The following is a 20,159-nucleotide window of genomic DNA, read 5'->3' on the forward strand; positions in this document are numbered from 1 at the left end:
AAGGCGAAGGTTTAGTGATCACAGAGAGTATGCACAAGGGTGTCTGACAGACTGTCATGTTTTTCATTTATGTTTGGTTTCTGTTAAAGTCACATTAAATGTTATCATTCTCACCACTACTGCCACGTCTTGCCCATTCTTGACTACCTTTTGTGATAGTGCCCTTTCATGTGCTTCATTATGAATGGCGAGACTTGATGCCACACAGTGGTTGACTTTACAGTGGGCGTATGTGTAGTTGCAGGCCTGTTTTGTGTGCGAGGCGGGGGAGGGGGATGGTGTTGGCACTGCTCTTTCCAGGTGGTCTGAGGACTCGACTATTCTCACTTTGTGATCTCCTTATGAGAATCGCTCAAATATTAGTGACTCCCTGGCCCCACGAGCAGCCAGGTGAGCCGCTGCTCTGCCGATGGGTTCCTCCTCCTCCTCCTCCTCCTCCTGTTCCTACTCCTCCTGCTGCTCCTCAATGTTCATGGCAGATGTGGATGCTGGATGAAGGCATGGGGCCTCACCAACCAGTAACCCTCTCTGTTGCGCATGTTGTTCAGGACACAACAGACGACTATAATTTGACCCACTCTTGATAGTACGTATTGAAGCGTTCCCCCAGACTGAATCAAGCACCGAAATCGCATCTTCAGCAGTCCTATTGCATAATCAGTGACAGACCTGGTGGTGATATGACTGTCATTGTATCAATTCTGTTCCTCGCTGATGGGGTTCCTCAGAGGTGTCATGAGCCACTTGTGCAGGGGGTATCCCTTGTCTCCGAGGAGCCAGCCCTTAAGGATGTTTGGTGCGTGGAAGAGGGCCGGGATGTTGGATTCCCTCAGAATGAATGAAACATGGCAGCTGCCAGAGAATCTGGCACACACGTGAAGGAATCTTCTGCGGTGGTCACGAACGAGCTGAGAGTCATACCCATTTCTGTTGATGAACAGTCCTGGTTCGTGTGGAGGTGCTTGGATTGCTATATGCGTGCAATTGATTGCACCATGTACCCGTGGGAAGCCAGCCACAGAGTGGAAACCCATTGCCCTCTCTGTCTGGCTGAGGTCATCCATGGGGAAGTTGACATATTGCGAGGTCCTGCGAAACAAACCACCCGTGGTGACCTGCCTTATGCACTTGTGGGCAGACGACTGAGAGACCGACAATGTCCCCAGTGGCACCCTGGAATGATCCGGAGGCGAAGAAGTTGAGGGCAGTGGTCACTTTAACTGTGAGGGGGAATGAGATGCCGCTAGGCCCAGCTGGAAGCAGCTCGGCGTGAAAGAGGCTGCAGCTGTTGCTCCTCAGAGAGATCCAAGAAGCTCAGCCTCGGTCTGTAGACCCTCTGGCGAGGGTAGTGCCTCCTGCGACGTCGGTCTCTCTGTTGTTCCCCTCTGTGCTCTTGTGCAGGTGCCTGCAACACTCCACTGTGTTGCGGAGCTGCAAGTGGCAGAAGTGCACACCATGCCTGGCGAGGGTGGTGATGTTCCTCCTTCTCGGATGTACTTGTGAATGCAGCCATTGAGCACCCCCATCCTGATGGTGTCAGTTTGAGGGGGTCCAAAAAGTAGGTAAATATGTGTAAACAGAACAATTCTGAGTGTGAACACAAAGATCTCCCAGCCAAAAGTTTGTCTGAGAGAACTGAGTGCCCTGCTGCAGTAACTCACCTTTTATCCCCATCTGTCAAACAGGTATTTAAATGTCCAAATGGCTGCTGGCTAAAACTCGACTACTTTCCATGCCACGGGAAACACGTTGAGGCAGCGTTGAAATCGCTTGCCACCATTTTTAATTGCATTTATCCACATTTCAAGTACTTTAAGTATTTGAATTGCTGCTTTAAATATCGTCCCGCCGGACTTCTGGGTTTGGGAATGGTGCGCAGGCCCAGATGACTCTGGGTCGTGTGCATTTTTCGGCGGGTTGGAGCCGGGATTCCTTCCCGCTCCAGACAATCCCGATTTTCTTTGCCCCCTGCCCCCAACACACCCGCACTTTCATTTTAAAATCGTGCCCCAGCTGTTTATTTTGGAATTTCAATAACAGTCCTACTGTAAAGGTCACAACAAACTCTTTATTCTACTAATGACATCCCAGATTCTTCAGATAATCCCCAGTTACCTACTAAATGTCTGGCCTGACACAGGCAGCAACACTGTCAATGTGTTACTTGTTTAATTAGCTCGTAGAAGGGATCATCAGGTTTCATACGCCTGTAAGTAGATGGATTGATAACACTTTCTGAACATGACAAACAGCCCTGCCCTGATAATCATCTTCTGATAACGTTTATCTAACAAGCAGTCCTCTGTACTCTGCACTTTATTCTCTATGGGGGTAATTTTGACTTTGTGCAAGAGTGTAAAACAGGTGATAGCGTATCCACAGCCCGTTTTACATCTCTCCACATTTTTATTTCCATTGACTTCAAGGGCACCATTGAACCTGAGTAGATATCTGTGGCAGAGCTGAATTGGTAACAGTGCACAACTGCAACCTACGGTAGCTTGCCTTCCAATTTTTTCTTCCTCCCTGTAAGGAAGTGCCTGGTCTTGAGTCAGTCTTTCTCCTACAATGGAATGGATAAAGTCAGTTGCTCTATGTGGGGAATCACAGGCACAAACCTACATTCTGCCAGTTTATGGTGCAGAGTGTGCCGCAGCGCTGTTGCTACCTAAAAGTAAGGTGCTGTTCAAATAATATTTGACCTGCTTCCTATAGTTCATCACCTCTTAGCTTGCCATATGACAGACTGTAACCACAGGCTAAATGTCCTGCCAACTTTTGTTCATCCACTGGGTTTTAGTTTGTCTTTGCTTTAAAATGAAGGGACTAAATCTTTTCACTTCCCTCCAGAGTACTTCATGCAATAAGCAACGCTATAAATAGTCACGATTCCTAAATAAGTATTATGACACATAAAAACCCAGGCTTTTTTCCTTTTCAGAAATACTGATGTTAGAAGGAGCTCATGGCTGGATATACCATTATTCCAATATTACCATGACATGGGCCAAGGCAAGACGGTACTGTCAAAATGACTACACTGACATGGTGGCGATACAGAATAAAGAAGAAAATGAGCACCTGAGTAAATATTTGCCAAAAGCAAAAACACACGTCTGGATTGGTTTGAGGAAAATAAACAATATCTGGACCTGGATTGGAACGAATCGGACATTAGACGATTTTGCTATGAACTGGGCTCCTAATGAACCCAACAATGGAAAGAACAATGAAGACTGTGTGGAAATGTATATAAAGAGACTTGTGAATTCAGGAAAATGGAATGATGAACCCTGCCGTAGAAAGAAAAGGCCACTGTGTTTCCAAGGTAACGTTAAAAATTATTAAGTAATAAGAAAGAACTTGCATTTATAGATCTAGCTCCTTATCACTTTCTCAAGACATCCCAAAGGGCTTTACAACCAGTGGGTTATGTTTGAAGTGCAGTCATTATTGTTATGTGAGAAAACACAGCAGCCAATTTGTACACAGCAAATTCCCACAAACAGCAAATGAATGATGGTATAAGATTCCTCCGAGGATCAATTCATCTATGAGATTTGAAGGGGGTGTTGGTTAAGGGAGGAATGTTGCTCAGAACAACGGGCTAACTCTTTGCTCTTCTTCGAATGTTGCCTCGGGATCTTTATCATGCACCTGAATATGCAGACAGGGCCTAATTTAACAACTCATCCGAAAACGGAGCAGCCCTGACGCTGCAGCAGTCTTTCAGCACTGCACAGAAGCACTGGCCTAAATTATATACTTGGGTCTGCAGTGAGACTTGAACCCACAACTTCTGACCCAGAGGCAACAGTGCTACCAACTGAGCTGAGCTTGATGAGGTGAAAAGAATAAGCATAAATGTTGGAAATCTGAAATAAAAACAGAAATGCCAGACATGCACAGTGGGTCAGTCAAATTCTTAAAAAAAAAAGGTTATTGTTTCAGTGGGACACTTCATCAAAATATCATGAAAAAGGTAGATAATGCGAGACCTTGATTTGTCTTACTTGGCTTTTGAAAGTTCTTTTTTATTCGTTTATGGGATGTGGGCATCACTGGCAAGGCCAGCATTTATTGCCCATCCCTAATTGCCCTTGAGAAGGTGGTGGTGAGCCGACTTCTTGAACCGCTGCAGTCCGTGTGGTGAAGGTTCTCCCCCAGTGCTGTTAGGTAGGGAGTTCCAGGATTTTGACCCAGCGACGATAAAGGAACGGCGATATATTTCTAAGTCGGGATGGAGTGTGACTTGGAGGGGAACGTGCAGGTGGTGTTGTTCCCATGTGCCTGCTGCCCTTGTTCTTCTAGGTGATAGAGGTCGCAGGTTTTGGAGATGCTGTCGAAGAAGCCTTGGCGAGTTGCTGCAGTGTGTCCTGTGGATGGTACACACTGCAGCCACTGTGTGCCGATGGTGAAGGGAGTGAATGTTTAGGATGGTGGATGGGGTGCCAATCAAGCGGGCTGATTTGTCCTGGATGGTGTCGAGCTTCTTGAGTGTTGTTGCAGCTGCACTCATCCAGGCAAGTGAAGAGTATTCCATCACATTCCTGACTTGTGCCTTGTAGATGGTGGAAAGGCTTTGGGGAGTCAGGAGGTGAGGCACTCACTGCAGAATACCCAGCCTCTGACCTGCTCTTATAGCCACAGTATTTATGTGGCTGGTCCAGTTACGTGGCTGGAGTCATACCTAGCACAAAGGAAGATGGTAGTGGTTGTTGGAGGCCAATCATCTCAGCCCCAGGACATTACTGCAGGAGTTCCTCAGGGCAGTGTCCTAGGCCCAACCATCTTCAGCTGCTTCATCAATGATCTTCCTCCATCATAAAGTGCTCCTGGCATGCTCTTCTACACTCCTCATTGAACCAGGGTTGATCCCCTGGCTTGTATGGTAATGGTAGAGTGAGGAATATTCTGGGCCATGAGGTTACAGATGGTGCTGGAATACAATCCTGCTGCTGCTGATGGCCCACAGAGCCTCATTGATGCCCAGTTTTAAGCTGCTAGATCTGTTCTGAATCTATCCCATTTAGCATGGTGATAGTGCCACACAACACGTTGGATGGTGTCCTCAGTGTGAAGACTGAACTTCGTCTCCACAAGGACTGTGCGGTGGTCAGTCCTACCAATACTGTCATGGACAGATGCATCTGTTACAGGTAGATTGGTGAGCACATGGTCAAGTAGGTTTTTCCCTCATGTTGGTTCACTCACCACCTGCCACAGGCCCAGTCTGGCAGCTATGTCCTTCAGGGCTCAGCCAGTAGTGGTGTTACCGAGCCACTCATGGTGATGGACACTGAAGTCCCCCACCCAGAGTACATTCTGTGCCCTTGCTACCCTCAGTGTTTCCTCCAAGTGGTGCTCAACATGGATAAGGACTGATTCATCAGCTGACGGAGGGTGGTAGGTGGTAATCAGCAGGAGATTTCCTTGCCCATGTTTGACCTGATGCCATGAGATTTCACAGGGTCCGGAGTCAATGTTGAGGACTCCCAGGACCACTCCCTCCTGACTGTATATCACTGTACTGCCACCTCTGGTGGGTCTGTCCTGCCGGTGGGTCAGGACATACCCAGGGATGGTGATGGAAGAGTCTGGGACGTTGGCTGAAAGGTATGATTCTGTGAGTATGGCTATGTCAGGCTGTTGCTTGACTAGTCTGTGGGACAGCTCTCCCAATTTTGGCACAAGTCCCCAGATATTAGTGAGGAGGACTTTGCAAGTTCGACTGGGCTTGGTTTGCCTTTGTCGTGTCCAGTGCCTAATGGTCCGTCTGGTTTTATTCTTATTGTGACTTTCTGTAGCGAGATTGTACAACTGAGTGGCTTGACTAGGCCATTTCAGAGGGCGATTAAGAATCAACCACATTGCTCTGGGCCAGACGGGGTACAGATGGCAGGTTTCCTTTCCTAATGGATATTGGTGAACCAGATGGATTTTTACAACAATCCTGTCATTTCATGGCCACCATTACTGATACTAGTTTTTTTTAATTCCAGATTTTATTTAATTAATTGCATTTAAATTCCCCAGCTGCCGTGGCGGGATTGAACTCATGACTCCAGATTATTGATTCAGGTCTCCGGATTACTAGTCTGGTAACATAACCACTATGCTACTGTACCCACATGTGTTGAGTCATGTGAACACCCTACAGACGTTGCCTTTCTGGCAGAAACACTCTGATATACATAGGGTTGAGTAAAACAGGGATATCGTTCATGTGATTAACGGTGCTGGTAGCTGGCTCTATCACAACCAAAACTCAGTGCAGTTTGTTTGACTTTAAAACAAAAAAATCACCTCCTATGAAATTGTTCTGATGAAGGGCCCCACCTGCAATGTTTTTCTATCTTTCTTTTCCAGGTGCTGTGCATTCCCAGCATTTTGTGTTTTGATTTTTCTGATTCCCAACAAAGTTTACCTTTATCTTTATCTCTAAGCCGTTAGCAATGCTTGTTGCAGCAGAGATTTTATTATAAAGGAGACATTCAGACATTGGAGGCAGTGCAGCGAAAGCCAGAAGGCTGATCCCTAATGTTAATGATCCAGGTTATGAGGAAAGACTGGAGAAACTTGGGCTTTTTCATTCTAGAAAGGAGGCACCTGAGAGGTGATCTTATTGAGGTATATAAGATAATAAATGGTATGGATAAGGTAATTACAGAAAATTACTTTAAATTAATTTGCAAGAGTAGCATATGAACATACAGATTCAAAACAGTAAAAGGCAAATTTAGGACTAATTTCAGGAAGTTCTTTACACAAAGAATGATGAACACATGGAATGGACTTCCAGAGAGAACAATGGGGCAAAAACCCTGGAATCATTTAAAACCCAGTTTAATGCTGCAGTTGTGGGGGGGAGCTTTAGGTCCATTCTGAACTAAGATGAGCCGAATGGCCTTCCTCATCCATAATTACCTTCTGATGCTGTGATAAACTGAGCACTAAAGTTTACTTTAGCATTTAGTAATGTTTTGTTGCATAAAGTAAATACCAAAAATCTATCTTTACATAATCTTTTGACAGCTTCATGCAATCCTGATTCTTGCAGTGGCCATGGAGAATGTGTGGAAACTATTGGTGATCATAAGTGTGACTGCAGTGAAGGATTCTATGGAGGCAGTTGTGAAAATGGTGAGCCCTTAATACAACTGTTATGCTTGAAAGAAGACATAAACAGGTTTTAAAAAAAAACATAAAATGCACACAGTAAGGTTAAGAACAGAATGCTCAAATACAGAACTGCAAATATCTGACATAAGAGCACAATTGGCAGAAATTACAAAATGAAACAGCTGGCTTGTATGTGGTGCACTATGAAGTGATCTGGAGTTTAATTGGTGCAGGAAGCCCTCATCAGCTTGTGGTCAGGCATATGTAAATAAGCACATTTGTAAATAAAATTATTTGTAGATTTTTTTCATCATTTCCACCATTTCAATGCTGTTTCTTTTATTCACCTTATAAACTGTGGATTTGGGGCTGCTAGATCTTAGCTCCGTATGAAAATTAGTGGAAAGAGACCAGTAATAGGATTGCACATTATCATGCCCTGGCTGAAGCTTTTCTCCTGTTTCTTTGTTTTGTCCCAGCTGCTGCTGAGGTTTTTGAAGAAAATGAAAGAAAGGCTTGCCTTTAGATAACGCCTTTCACGACCTCAGGATGCCCCAAAGCACTCTGCAGCCAATGAAGTACTTTGCAGAGCCTTTGTGCTTATTGCTATGGTGCACCCATAATGCCACAATGGGCTTGCCATTGGAAATTCTCTATATCTAGCTTTTTGGCAGAAGAGGAGGATCAAAAGGGCAATATCAGGCAAGTCAGGCTGCACCAGAGCTGGTCTGCACCTGTACAGTACATGGCACAGATTTTGGATTACATATAACTACAAGTACTACAGTGTTCTTTCCTTTTGTGCAACTCCCCCTTTCCTTCTCTTTTTGATTTATTCCCTTTTGATTGATCTATTTTGGGGGTTGAAGTTATTGTTTCCATATTGAACCATTCCATAATAATATTTTCTTGTACAAATAAAACAAATTTTAAAAACTGCAGATGCTAGAAATCTGAAATAAAAACAGACAATGCTGGAAATATACAGTGGGTCAGTCAGAATCTGTAACGAGAAAAGACAGGTTAATATTTCATGTATACCACCCTTCCTCAGAACTGAACACCCAAAATATTAAGCTGTAATTTCTCTTTACAGATGGTGACTGATCAGCTGTGTATATCCAGCATTCTCTGTTTTTACTTTTCTGCTATTGTAAGATATGTCTGTATGAAATAGCTAAAACATTTTAAAAAGAAAAACATATCTTTGATATACATTTAAAGATCTAAATATATGTTGCTCTCCATAACTTTTTCTAATCCCTATATAGTTTCCCAAATAACTTATCTTGATATTATTTTCAGTTATTAAATGTCTTGGACTGGAGACTCCTGACAGAGGCCTTATGAACTGTTCCCACCCTTATGGAAATTTCAGTTACAACTCAATGTGCGACTTTAGCTGTGTAGAAGGATTTCAAATACGTGAGGAAAGGAGGCTCCGATGTTCAGCTTTTGCAGATTGGACTGCACCCCTTCCAGTGTGCAAAGGTACAGTACAGGTTCATATTCCAAATATGCTTTACTCTAGGACAGTCTTTACTGCAGTGTACTATCAATAGACATTGCTGAATGTAAATGACAGGTGGCCATATAAGAGTGCAATGGTGTAGCCTAGTCATCCTCTGGGTAGCTTATCGTGGAATATTTTCTGTGTTAAGGCACATTGTTGGGGCAGAGCAGAGAGAACTTTACCCCACAACAAAGCTGTATACACCTGAGCTGGGAATCCTTGATGCTGATTTGAAAACTAGAAAGTGTTCCATTCCCCAGTACTGATATTCCTCACCTTGAGATGCACAACATTCACTAGAAGTCCAAAGGGACCTCAATTCCCTCTTTAATAAGAACTCTTGAAATGAAAGCTAGTTCTTACATTTAATTTTGTGTGTCAGCACCACTTGATATCTGCATATAAATTTCAGCTATGCGTTGTAGACCGTTGGAGATTCCTAATAAGGATGTCATGAACTGTTCCCATCCACTTGGACGCTTCAGTTACAACTCAACCTGCACTTTTGGCTGTAGAGAAGGGTATGTACTGCATGGATCAGACAGGGTCCAGTGTCTAGCTTCTGGTGAATGGACAGAGCGGACCCCCTTCTGCAAAGGTATGCCTTTATTTTATAATCCGGCCATTTTAACTACCCTAAAATGGGAACGAATTGTTATTTTGCCATTTTTCAAGGTAACAACTTCCTTAATATCCTTCTGTTAAATTTCTTGCAGTCCAAATATGTGAAACCTTGACAGTCCCTGACTATGGCAACATGAGTTGCATCCATCCCATCGCAGACTTCCATTACAACTCCACATGTGACTTTAGCTGTAGAGAAGGGTTTGCATTAAGTGGACTGAGCAGGCTCCAGTGCAAAGTTTCTGGACAGTGGACAGCGCAAAAGCCAACATGTGAAGGTACAGTGCGAGTCGACTGTTTTACTAATGATCTGTCTGTAGATGGTACAGACAATAATGGATACCTGGGAGTGGTTACAACACAGTTATCTGATTGAGGGACAAAAAGAAAACATGGGAATATCGGAAATCTGAAATAAAAAGAGAAAACACAAAGTGCTGGAAATGCATAACATGTTTATTGACATCTGAGTGTATTTGCTTTTAATCCATTTTGGGTCTTTATTTTTCCCACCAGCAGCACTCGAGTATCTTGTCCAAGTGGCTGTTTCTTCATGTTTGAACCCAAACATTGAGTAATGGCAGGCTATTCTTCTGTGTGAGTTTCACAGCTGAGCCCATTTCTGTATCTGTGTGTTGTTCACAAAATCACAAGCATGTATAGTGTTAAAAATAAGTCCCACGGTGCCTCACAGAGGCATAAGGAAAATGGATGACAAGACAGAGATTAGGAGGGGTATCCAAAAGCTTAGTTAAAGACATGGGTTTAAACGAAGGTCTTAAAGGAAAAGATTGAGTTTGAGAGCTGGATGGATTTAGGGAGAGAATTCCAGAGAGTAAGACCTAGGTGGCTAAAGGCATGGCTGCCAATGGTGGGGTGAAGGGTGGTGTAGCTGAAAATTGACTTAATCTGCTGCATGAGATCGGCTTCCCACATGTCTGTTAATGACACCGAGCTCTACCTTTCCACCACTTCAACCCCATGACAAGTGTTGTGCTGTCAGGCTGCCTGCCTGACGTTAAACCATGAATGAGTCATAATTTTTTTCAACTGAACGGCGGGAAGACTGAAGCCATAATTTTTGGACTCCGCCGTAAACTGTGCTCTTTTGCCACTGATTCTACCCCCCTCCCTGGCTACTTGGTCAAGTTGAAACTGACTGTGGGAAACCTTGGCGTTCTGTTTGACTCAGAACTGAGTTTCACATCTCACATCCTACCCATCATCTACACCACTTACTATCATCTCAGCAACATTAACCACCTCCACCCCTCCTTCAGCTCTACCACAAGTGAAACTAGACTTAATTTCTCAAATGTCTTCCTTGCTGGCCTACCATCCTCCAACTCCAAAATTCAGCCATTCATATCCTATCCCACACTAAGTCTTATTCGCCCATAACCATTACCTCACTGACCTATACGGTTTCCCTGTCTCCCAGCACATTGACTTTAAAAGTATTGTCCTTGTTTGCAAGGCTGGACCAATGCAGCCTGATAGAAAATTCAATATCATAACTTAAGGGAATCGTTTGACTTACTTACACAGTACGTAATAACACCTGAAAACTTCTTATTGCAGCTGTAGAATGCGGTGAACTGAAGATTCCTCACAGCCACCTCATGAACTGTTCTGACCCCTTTAGACCTTTTAGTTACAGCTCAACATGTGACTTTGTCTGCAAGGATGGGTTTATCTTACAGGGGTCGGACAGACTCCAGTGTGAAGCTTCTGGACAATGGACAGCAAAGATTCCCACCTGCAAAGGTATAATAAATAACTGAATGTTAGCAGCATTAGTTATGATTATTAGTTCTTAAAAAGAAAATTGGCCTCTTTTCCTGACCTGAATGTGGCGTTGCCCAACATGTGTGTGTGAGGTGGGGTGGGGGGGGAGGGAGATGGGAGCAGAGAGGAAAGGGTCATTTGGTCGGCTCCTGCCACCTCCTGGTGGTGGGCTACAATAGGCATTGATGGCAGATTTAATAGCTATCCATCCATCCGTCCCTTCAGCGGGAAGGTGTCAGGCCAGGTGGACAAGGAAAAAGGAAAGAAAAATACTAAAAAATACCCCATGATAAATGAAAGTTTAAAATAAACTTCCCTTCCTCAAAGTATTGTTAATCAGTTCTCTACATTTAAAATGAGGGACTATTCGTGAAACTGACAGCAGAATCACTATACAAATGAGATTAAAATCTCATCAGTGCATTAATTGTACATTTTCATGTAACAATATTACAAAGTGTAAATCCACTAGGTTGCAGTGCAAGCGTTGGGACTTGAATGGGGAGGACTGCCAGTTGCAGCTGTCGCAGGAGGAGCACGTGTTCTCTCCATGGACAAGTTTTAAAATGTAAAGCTTTTGTATTGGAGCAATGAATCAGACAAACATTTGAACATTAATTTTGACCTTTGGTTATAGCAGTTATGTGACCTGTCAGTCCTGCTGATCATTTGTTGCTAACTAGCATAGATTCATGTCTCCTGAGGAATCTTCCCCCAGGTTTCTCCCTGTCTTTTGCTGGGATACAATTTCTATGGTGATGACAGCCCTCTGGTATCTCATTCAAATTGCCATTGTTCATCTATGAGCCTAGACTGTTAATGTCGATAGGATATTTTCCATGGGCGGCATGATGACCAAATCTGACCCTATCCTCACCTGATAGTCCCACAGATGCTCCTCCCAGTAGGTGTCACAGGATAGTGAACAAGAATCGGAATCCTGGCTGATTCTTTTCCCCTCCCTAGTCCAGGGAGGCTGACATCAATTGTAATGGTTCAAATGGTGCTGCAGCTGAGATCAGCTAACAGCATAGAATAGGAATTCAGCCTAGAATCCTTCTGGTCTGTCTGGCCCTGAACTACACCACAGGATATATTTATGAACTGAGCTATCAGTGGAACTGGCTCCTGATGTCTTCATATAAATGAGTTAAAGTACAAACAATTGCAATTGCAGTATCTCTCAAAAATGTTTTATGTACAATGGATTTCATTTATCAGTTTTACACAATATATGTGAATTCATGTTTTAGTTGTTCAATGCGAGTTATTGAAGATTCCTAAACGAGGTATCATGAACTGCAGAAATCCCTTTGGAGACTTCAGTTACTACTCAACATGTGTCTTCAACTGCACAGAGGGGTTTGTACTGTATGGATCGGGCAGTCTTCAGTGTCAAGCCTCTAGACAATGGACAGCTCAGGTCCCTACCTGTGAAGGTATCATAAAATCTAAAATGACACTTTTTTTAATTAATAGTAGTTGCTACGCTGAAATATGAAGACAACAGTTCTACCCGTGTTTTCCCCTTTTCTTTTAAAGGCACAGATTCATACTGGGGTACAGTTCTATGGTTGTTGGTAGCCTTCTGATACCTTACCCAAGTGGCCATTCCTCATGTGTGAGTCTAGTCAGTGAGCTGTTCAACAGAGAGAGTTTATCACAGACTAATCCTGTCATTTCCCAGCATCTACACACATGCTACAAGTATGTAAAAAGAAAAAGATAAGTGAAGACAAATGTAGGTCTCTTAGTCAGAAACGGGAGAATTTACAATGGGGAACAAGGAAATGGCAGAGCAATTAAACAAATACTTTGGTTCTGTCTTCACAGAAGAGGACACAAATAACTTCCCAGAAATGCTAGGGACCAAGGGTCCAGTAAGAAGGAGGAATTAAAGGAAATTAGTATTAGTAAAAAAATAGAGCTGGAGAAATTAATGGGACTGAAAGCCAATAAGTCCCCAGGGCCTGATAATCTGCATCCCAGAGTACTAAAAGAGGTAGCCATGGTAATAGTGGATGCATTAGTTGTCATCTTCCAAAATTCTATAGATTATGGAACAGTTCCTGCAGACTGGAGGGTGGCAAATGTAACCCCACTATTTAAAAAAGGAGAGAGACAGAAAAGACTGGTTAGCCTAACATCAGTAGTAGGGAAAATGCTAGAGTCTATTATAAAGGATCCGATAACAGGACACATAGAAAATATCAACGGGATTAGACAAAGTCAACATGGATTTATGAAAGGGAAATCATGTTTGACAAACCTACTGGAGTTTTTTGAGGAGGTAACTGGTACAATAGCTAAGAGAGAACCAGTGGATGTGGTTTATTTGGATTTTCAGAAGGCCTTTGATGAAGTCCCACATAAGAGGTTAGTGTGCAAAATTAAAGCACATGGGATTGGGGGTAATGTACTGGCATGAATTGAAAATTGGTTAATAGACAGGAAACAGAGAGTAGGAATAAATGGATCTTTTTTGGGGTGGCAGGCAGTGACTAGTGGGGTACTGCAGGGATCAGTGCTTGGGCCCCAGCTATTCACAATATATATCAATGATTTGGATGAGGGAACCAAATGTAATATTTCCAAGTTTGATGATGACACAAAACTAGGTGGGATTGTGAGTTGTGAGGAGGATGCAAAGAGACTTCAAGGCGATTTAGACAAGTTGAGTGAGTGGGCAAATACATGGCAGATGCAGTATAACGTGGATAAATGTGAAATTATCCACTTCGGACGGAAAAACAGAAAGGCAGAGTATTATTTAAATGGTGATAGATTGGGAAATGTTGATGTACAAAGGGATCTGGGTGCCCTTGTACACCAGTCACTGAAAGCAAACATGCAGGTGCAGCGAGCAGTTAAGGAAGGCAAATGGTATGTTGGCCTTCATTGCAAGAGGATTTGAGTACAGGAGCAAGGATATCTTACTGCAGTTATAGAGGGCCTTGGTGAGACCACACCTGGAGTATTGTGTGCAGTTTTGGTCTCCTTACCTAAGAAAGGATACACTTGCCTTGGAGGGAGTGCAGCGAAGGTTCACCAGACTGATTCCTGGGATGGCAGGACTGTCATATGAGGAGAGATTGGGTCGACTCAGCCTGTATTCACTCGAGTTTAGAAGAATGAGAGGGGATCTCATTGAAATATATAAAATTCTGACAGGGCTAGACAGACTGGATGCAGGAAGAATGTTTCCCTTAGCTGGGGGGTCCAGAACGAGGGGTCACAGTCTCAGGATATGGGGTAGGCCATTTAGGACTGAGATGAGGAGAAATTTCTTCACCTGTGGAATTCTCTACCACAGAAGGCTGTGGAGGCCAAGTCACTGAATAAATTTAAGAAGGAGCTAGGTAGATTTCTAGACCCAAAAGGCATCACGGGGTATGGGGAGAGAGCGGGAATATGGTATTGAGATAGAGGATCGGCCATGATCATATTGAGTGGCAGAGTAGGCTCGAGGGGCTGAGTGGCCTACTCCTGCTCCTATTTTCTATGTTTCTATGCTACTTCCAGGATAGTGGCAAATTTCCCTCCCCCAACTTTGCTCACTAATTCAGGAGCACAGAGACCAACTGTAGCACCCCAGCCATCGCCTTGGTTGAGATCAGCTAACTCAGCTCAAGCTGGGAATGGAACCTGGAGTGTTCCTGATCTAGAGGCTTAGTTATTCATTGTGTAACCTTATTGAACCATTGGGTAGTCACAGAATATTTACTGTCATAGCTAATGTGGAGATTCCTGCTTATGATCTGATCAATAGCTTACTTCCTATATTTGAGACAATTGGCCATATATTTTTTATTTGCAATTAACACTAATAATTAAAGTCCCTCTTTGCATTTGATTACTTTTACAATTTTAGATCAATATGTGCTAAAGCAATAAGCAGCACTATTTTATTGTTCAACTCCAGGGAAAATGTGACAAACTGTACCACTAAAGCTATCATTTTATTTATGGATCCTGTATGAAAAGAAGAAGGAAAAATCTTGTATTTATATAGAGCATTTCACAACCTCAGGATGTCCTAAAGTGCTTCACAGCCAATGAATTACCTTTGAAGTTTAATCACCGCTGTTCTGTAGGCAAATCCTGCAACCAATTTACGTAGAGCAAGGCCCCACAGACAGCAGTGAGATAAATGACCAGTTAGCCTGTTTTGGTGGTGTTGGAAGGGCACTTTCGCATGGTGCACCCTCTGTACCACAAAGTGAGAGCAGTTTACTGGTTTCTTTACTGCCCAGTATATTACAACAGTAACTACAATTGGACAGAGCCCTGTTATCCCAATGGTTCTGCTGTCAGCACATAACAGTTTTTATGCATTTTCCCATTCATATTTTTCTGTCTCCTTTCCTGCTTCCACCCAGCAATAGAGCTTCCACTGCAAATTCCCACAGACAGCAATGAGATCAATGACCAGATAATCTGTTTTTATGGTGTTGGTTGAGAGATATATGTTAACCAGGGCACCGGGAGAACTCCCTTGCTCTTCTTCAAAAAGTGCCAAGGGATCCTTTATATCCTTTACACTGAGAGGGCAGACAGGGCCTTGATTTGACGTTTCATCCAAAATACAGCACTCCCTCATCAGCCTAGATAATTGCTCAAGTCTCTGGAATGGGGCTTGAACCCACAACATTCTGACTCTGACACTGAGCCAAGTGAAATGGCTAATGACAATATCAACTCAATGGGGGTAATTTTAACTTTGGATGATAATGTAAAACGGGTGATTTTGGATCAGTCGTCCATTATACATCTCTCCCCATTTTCATTTTCATTGAAGTCAAAATCAGGAGAGCTGTAAAACGGGCGGCTGGTCCGATATCACCTGTATTACGCTATCGCCCAAAGTCAAAATTACCCCCAATGTATTTAGAACAACTATGGGTGGGGGTCAATCCTCATTTCCTAGACATTGGTGGTGACCTAAGGTGTTTTAGGATAGAAACTTATAAGGTTAAAGCTGAGTTTACATGTCAAAGTTGTTTGAATGCATACCAAAATCACAAAATTATTGTTTCAGCTGAAAAATGCACAATACTGGAGAATCCTGAGCAAGGGACAATAAACTGCTCTCATCCCTTTCGACCCTTCAGTTACAACTCAACATGTGACTTCAGCTGTGAAGAGGGATTTAGATTAAATGGACCAGACCGAGTTCAGTGTGGAGCTTCTGGACAATGGACAACACAAGTACCCTCCTGTGAAGGTACCGTGCAGCGTTATGGCCTATTTATGTTCCAGAACTGCTTCGGGAGTGCAGAATTGTCTGAGGTTATCGGTGCTGTAGAATAAGTCCCATTTACACTGCAAATTTCTTAGTATTGGAACATGCGCTGTTGTTTATAAGTCATAATTTGCGACATAATTATCTGGTCAAACATACCTGCATTATTGCACAGTCTGGTCAGGCTGAGCCACTCAGCCACTGGTTACCAAAAAAGATGGCTGCCCACACTGGAGGTGGCACTGTTTATATTGCTACTGGGAAGCTACCTTTTTAGGTGGTTCTCATTCGTTTGCAGTCCTGCCATGGAAGTTCAGGCTGCTATTGGTGTAAAGTACATTGTGGCTCTTTTCTCTAGAAAAGAGAAAGCTGAGGGTTGACCTGATTAAGGTCTTTAAAATTATGAAGAGGTTCGATAGGGTAGATGTGGAGAAGATGTTTCCACTTGTGGGGGAGTCCAAAACTTGGGGGCCATAAATATAAGATAGTCACTAATAAATCCAATAAGGAATTCAGGAGAAACTTCTTTATTCAGAGGTTAGAATGTGGAACCTGCTACCACATGGAGTAGTTGAGGTGAATAGCATAGACACATTTATGGGGAAGCTAGATAAACACGAGGGAGAATGGAATCAAAGGATATGTTGATAGGGTGAGGTGAAGTAAGGTAGGAGGAGGCTCGTGTGGAGCATAAACGCTGGCATAAATCTTTGAGCCCAATAGCCTGTTTCTGTACTGTACATTCTATGTAATTTTATCTATCAACAGTTATTATCCTTCAACTATAATGCAGAAATGTCACTCAAATTTAGAAGAAATGGAAGTAAAATTTGTTACAAATTTGTTACTAAATTATTGCTAACACATATACAAATATGATATGTTATCCCTTGTGTACCCCTATATATTGAGAAGCAGTGATTTTTGTTGTATTTCTGCCATCGGTCCTGTTATGTCCCAGTTACTGGAGATTACTTCCTTGATTAAGGTGTAAATTAAAACAGCTGTAGTTAGTTGAGGTGAGAGTGACTGCCCTTGACATCAAGGCAGCATTTGACCGAGTGTGGCACCAAGGAGCCCTAGTAAAATTGAAGTCAATGGGAATCAGGGGGAAAACTCTCCAGTGGCTGGAGTCATACCCAGCACAAAGGAAGATGGTAGTGGTTGTTGGAGGCCAATCATCTCAGCCCCAGGGCATTGTTGCAGGAGTTCCTCAGGGCAGGGTCCTAGGCCCAACCATCTTCAGCTGCTTCATCAATGACCTTCCCTCCATCATAAGGTCAGAAATGGGGATGTTCGCTGATGATTGCACAGTGTTCAGTTCCATTCGCAACCAGTCTGAGCCCGCATGCTGCAGGACCTGGACAACATCCAGGCTTGGGCTCATAAGTGGCAAGTAACATTTGCGCCAGACAAGTGCCAGGCAATGACCATCTCCAACAAGAGAGAATCTAACCACATCCCCTTGACATTCAACGGCATTACCATCGCCGAATCCCCCACCAGGTAGAATACAAACTAGATGGACCTTGGTCCAGTTAAGTTTCTGGTCAATGGTGACCCCCATCCTGGGGGTCACCATTGACCAGAAACTTAACTGGACCAGCCATATAAATACTGTGGCTACAAGAGCAGGTCAGAGGCTGGGTATTCTGTGGTGAGTGACTCACATCCTGACTCCCCAAAGCCTTTCCACCATCTACAAGGCACAAGTCAGGAGTGTGATGGAATACTCTCCACTTGCTTGGATGAGTGCAGCTCCAACAACACTCAAGAAGCTCGACACCATCCAGGACAAAGCAGCCTGCTTGATTGGCACCCCATCTACCATCCGAAACATTCACTCCCTTCACCGGCGCACTGTGGCTGCAGTGTGTACCATCTAGAGAATGCACTGCAGCAACTTGCCAAGGCTTCTTCGACAGCACCTCCCAAACCCGCGACCTCTACCACCTAGAAGGACAAGAGCAGCCAGCACATGGGAACAACACCACCTGCATGTTCCCCTCCAAGTCACACACCATCCTGACTTGGAAATATATCGCCATTTCTTCATCGTCGCTGGGTCGAAATCCTGGAACTCCCTTCCTAACAGTACTGTGGGAGAACCTTCACCACACGGACTGCAGCGGTTCAAGAAGGCGGCTCACCACCACCTTTCAAGGGCAATTAGGGATGCGCAATAAATGCCGGCCTCGCCAGCGACACCCACATCCCATGAACGAATAAAAAAAAAATCCATGAAACATCGCTGAGGCTTATAGACTGGAATATAGTAAAAACATAAGAACCTAGGAATTGCTAGATTAAGAAAAAGACCAAGGTCCATCTAGTTTGTATTCTACCTGAAGTTGCTGAATACAACAGTAATGTAGTAGTTGACTAATCATGTCAAACAATCTCTATCAATTAGTCTACAACAGACCCAGACATGGGGTGAGGAAAACCCCAGTTGTGGAAAGCTTTGGGAACCATAGGTCCAAAGTTATCTGTTCCTCCCAAGCTTGCTACCCTTACCATATGTCATGTCTCAAATTAATCATATACTATATCTCAAAATATTATTTTTTGAAAGAAATGTGTCTACTTTGCATTTGAATGAATCAACACTATCTGCTTCCACCATCTTCCTAGGGAGCCTGTTCCATAGATTTACCACTCACTCACTGAAATAATGTTTCTGCAGATTAGTTTTGAATTTACCCTCCTTCAAGCGCAGGCTGTGTTCTCTGGTTCTACTATTCTGGACAAGGTGAAACAGCTTGTCGTGGTCTAAATGATCTAGTCTCTTTAGAATCTTAAAAACAGCAATCATATCACCTCTCAACCTTCTCTTTTCCAAGAAGAACGTGCCCAATTTATAAAATCATCCCTTATAATCCAAACGCTCCATCCCCTCAATCATCAAGAATCACAACAATTTATTGTTTGAAAATAATGAAGTGGGACATATAGATAATACTTGTATCTAGATGCCAAAGCATCTGACAGCCATCATTCAATGCATTGCTTTTTGACTGTTGTTACATGGGCAAACCTAGAAGATTCTGCACACGTAATGTCCTGTAGACACCAATCGGGGTATAACTAGTTAATCTGTTGTTAGATGGTATTAATTGAGGAAAGAATGTTGACCAGGACACGACAAGAATTCCTGATCTTTTTCAATAGTGCCATAGGATTCTTAATGTCCATTTCAAAGGGCAGATATGTATCAGTTTAATGTGCCATTCCAAAGGTTAGCACCTCCAACAATGTAGCACTGCTTCGTTACTACAATTGAATGTCAGTATGGATTATACACTTAAGTCCTGGTGTTGGACTTGAAGCTATACCTTGTGACCCAGAGGCAAGAGTGCAACCAACTAAGTCAAGATATTAGGAAGAACTTTTTTTCTCAAAGATAAACAATTGAAATCATCTGTTGGGGAAGGAGGTAGTGAGGAAAGAATAGTAGCAGAGGTTACCTTGGGGACTTTTAAAATGAGGCTAGATTAAATAATAAGAGTTGGGGCACTCGAGGGATCAACCTTAATGGGCCAAATGATCTTTTCTTGGCCCTGATTTTTTTCATGTTCTCGATTGGAGAAATGAAGAAGATAAATTACTGGCCCCTTTGTCTCACAGTACTGCTGCAGACAGCATTCTGACTCCATAAATATCTCTGTAAAGTAAATTGGGGATGCGACTGCCTTCTGCGGCGCAGAGAACCCTCCTTTAAAGATGGTTTCTTTTAGCTCCTCCAGAGGCAGCAGCGCTAACAATGGGAAATATAAATGTTGCCAGCAATAGCCATCAATTTTTCCAACTGCAAATAAGCTGAATGCTCAGCATACTTGCACGTAGTAGCAATGCATGAACCTTCCCCAG

The 20,159-nt window shown here is 43.2% G+C and overlaps 1 protein-coding gene across 4 annotated transcripts in view; it reads left to right on the forward strand.

Moving 5' to 3' along the window:
- The window catches only part of LOC137325422 (P-selectin-like), a 54,998-nt gene that overhangs the window by 14,112 nt on the left and 20,727 nt on the right, over nt 1–20,159 (forward strand). For all 4 annotated transcript variants that reach the window (XM_067990521.1, XM_067990520.1, XM_067990522.1 and 1 more), the window contains exons 3-10: nt 2,942–3,328; nt 7,036–7,143; nt 8,428–8,613; nt 9,048–9,233; nt 9,352–9,537; nt 10,841–11,026; nt 12,301–12,486; nt 16,086–16,271. In XM_067990521.1, coding sequence (XP_067846622.1) covers nt 2,942–3,328; nt 7,036–7,143; nt 8,428–8,613; nt 9,048–9,233; nt 9,352–9,537; nt 10,841–11,026; nt 12,301–12,486; nt 16,086–16,271 — 1,611 coding nt within the window. The remainder of the gene's footprint in view (nt 1–2,941; nt 3,329–7,035; nt 7,144–8,427; nt 8,614–9,047; nt 9,234–9,351; nt 9,538–10,840; nt 11,027–12,300; nt 12,487–16,085; nt 16,272–20,159) is intronic.

The sequence above is a fragment of the Heptranchias perlo genome, chromosome 9, assembly GCF_035084215.1.
Source record: "Heptranchias perlo isolate sHepPer1 chromosome 9, sHepPer1.hap1, whole genome shotgun sequence".
Lineage (NCBI taxonomy): Eukaryota > Metazoa > Chordata > Chondrichthyes > Hexanchiformes > Hexanchidae > Heptranchias > Heptranchias perlo.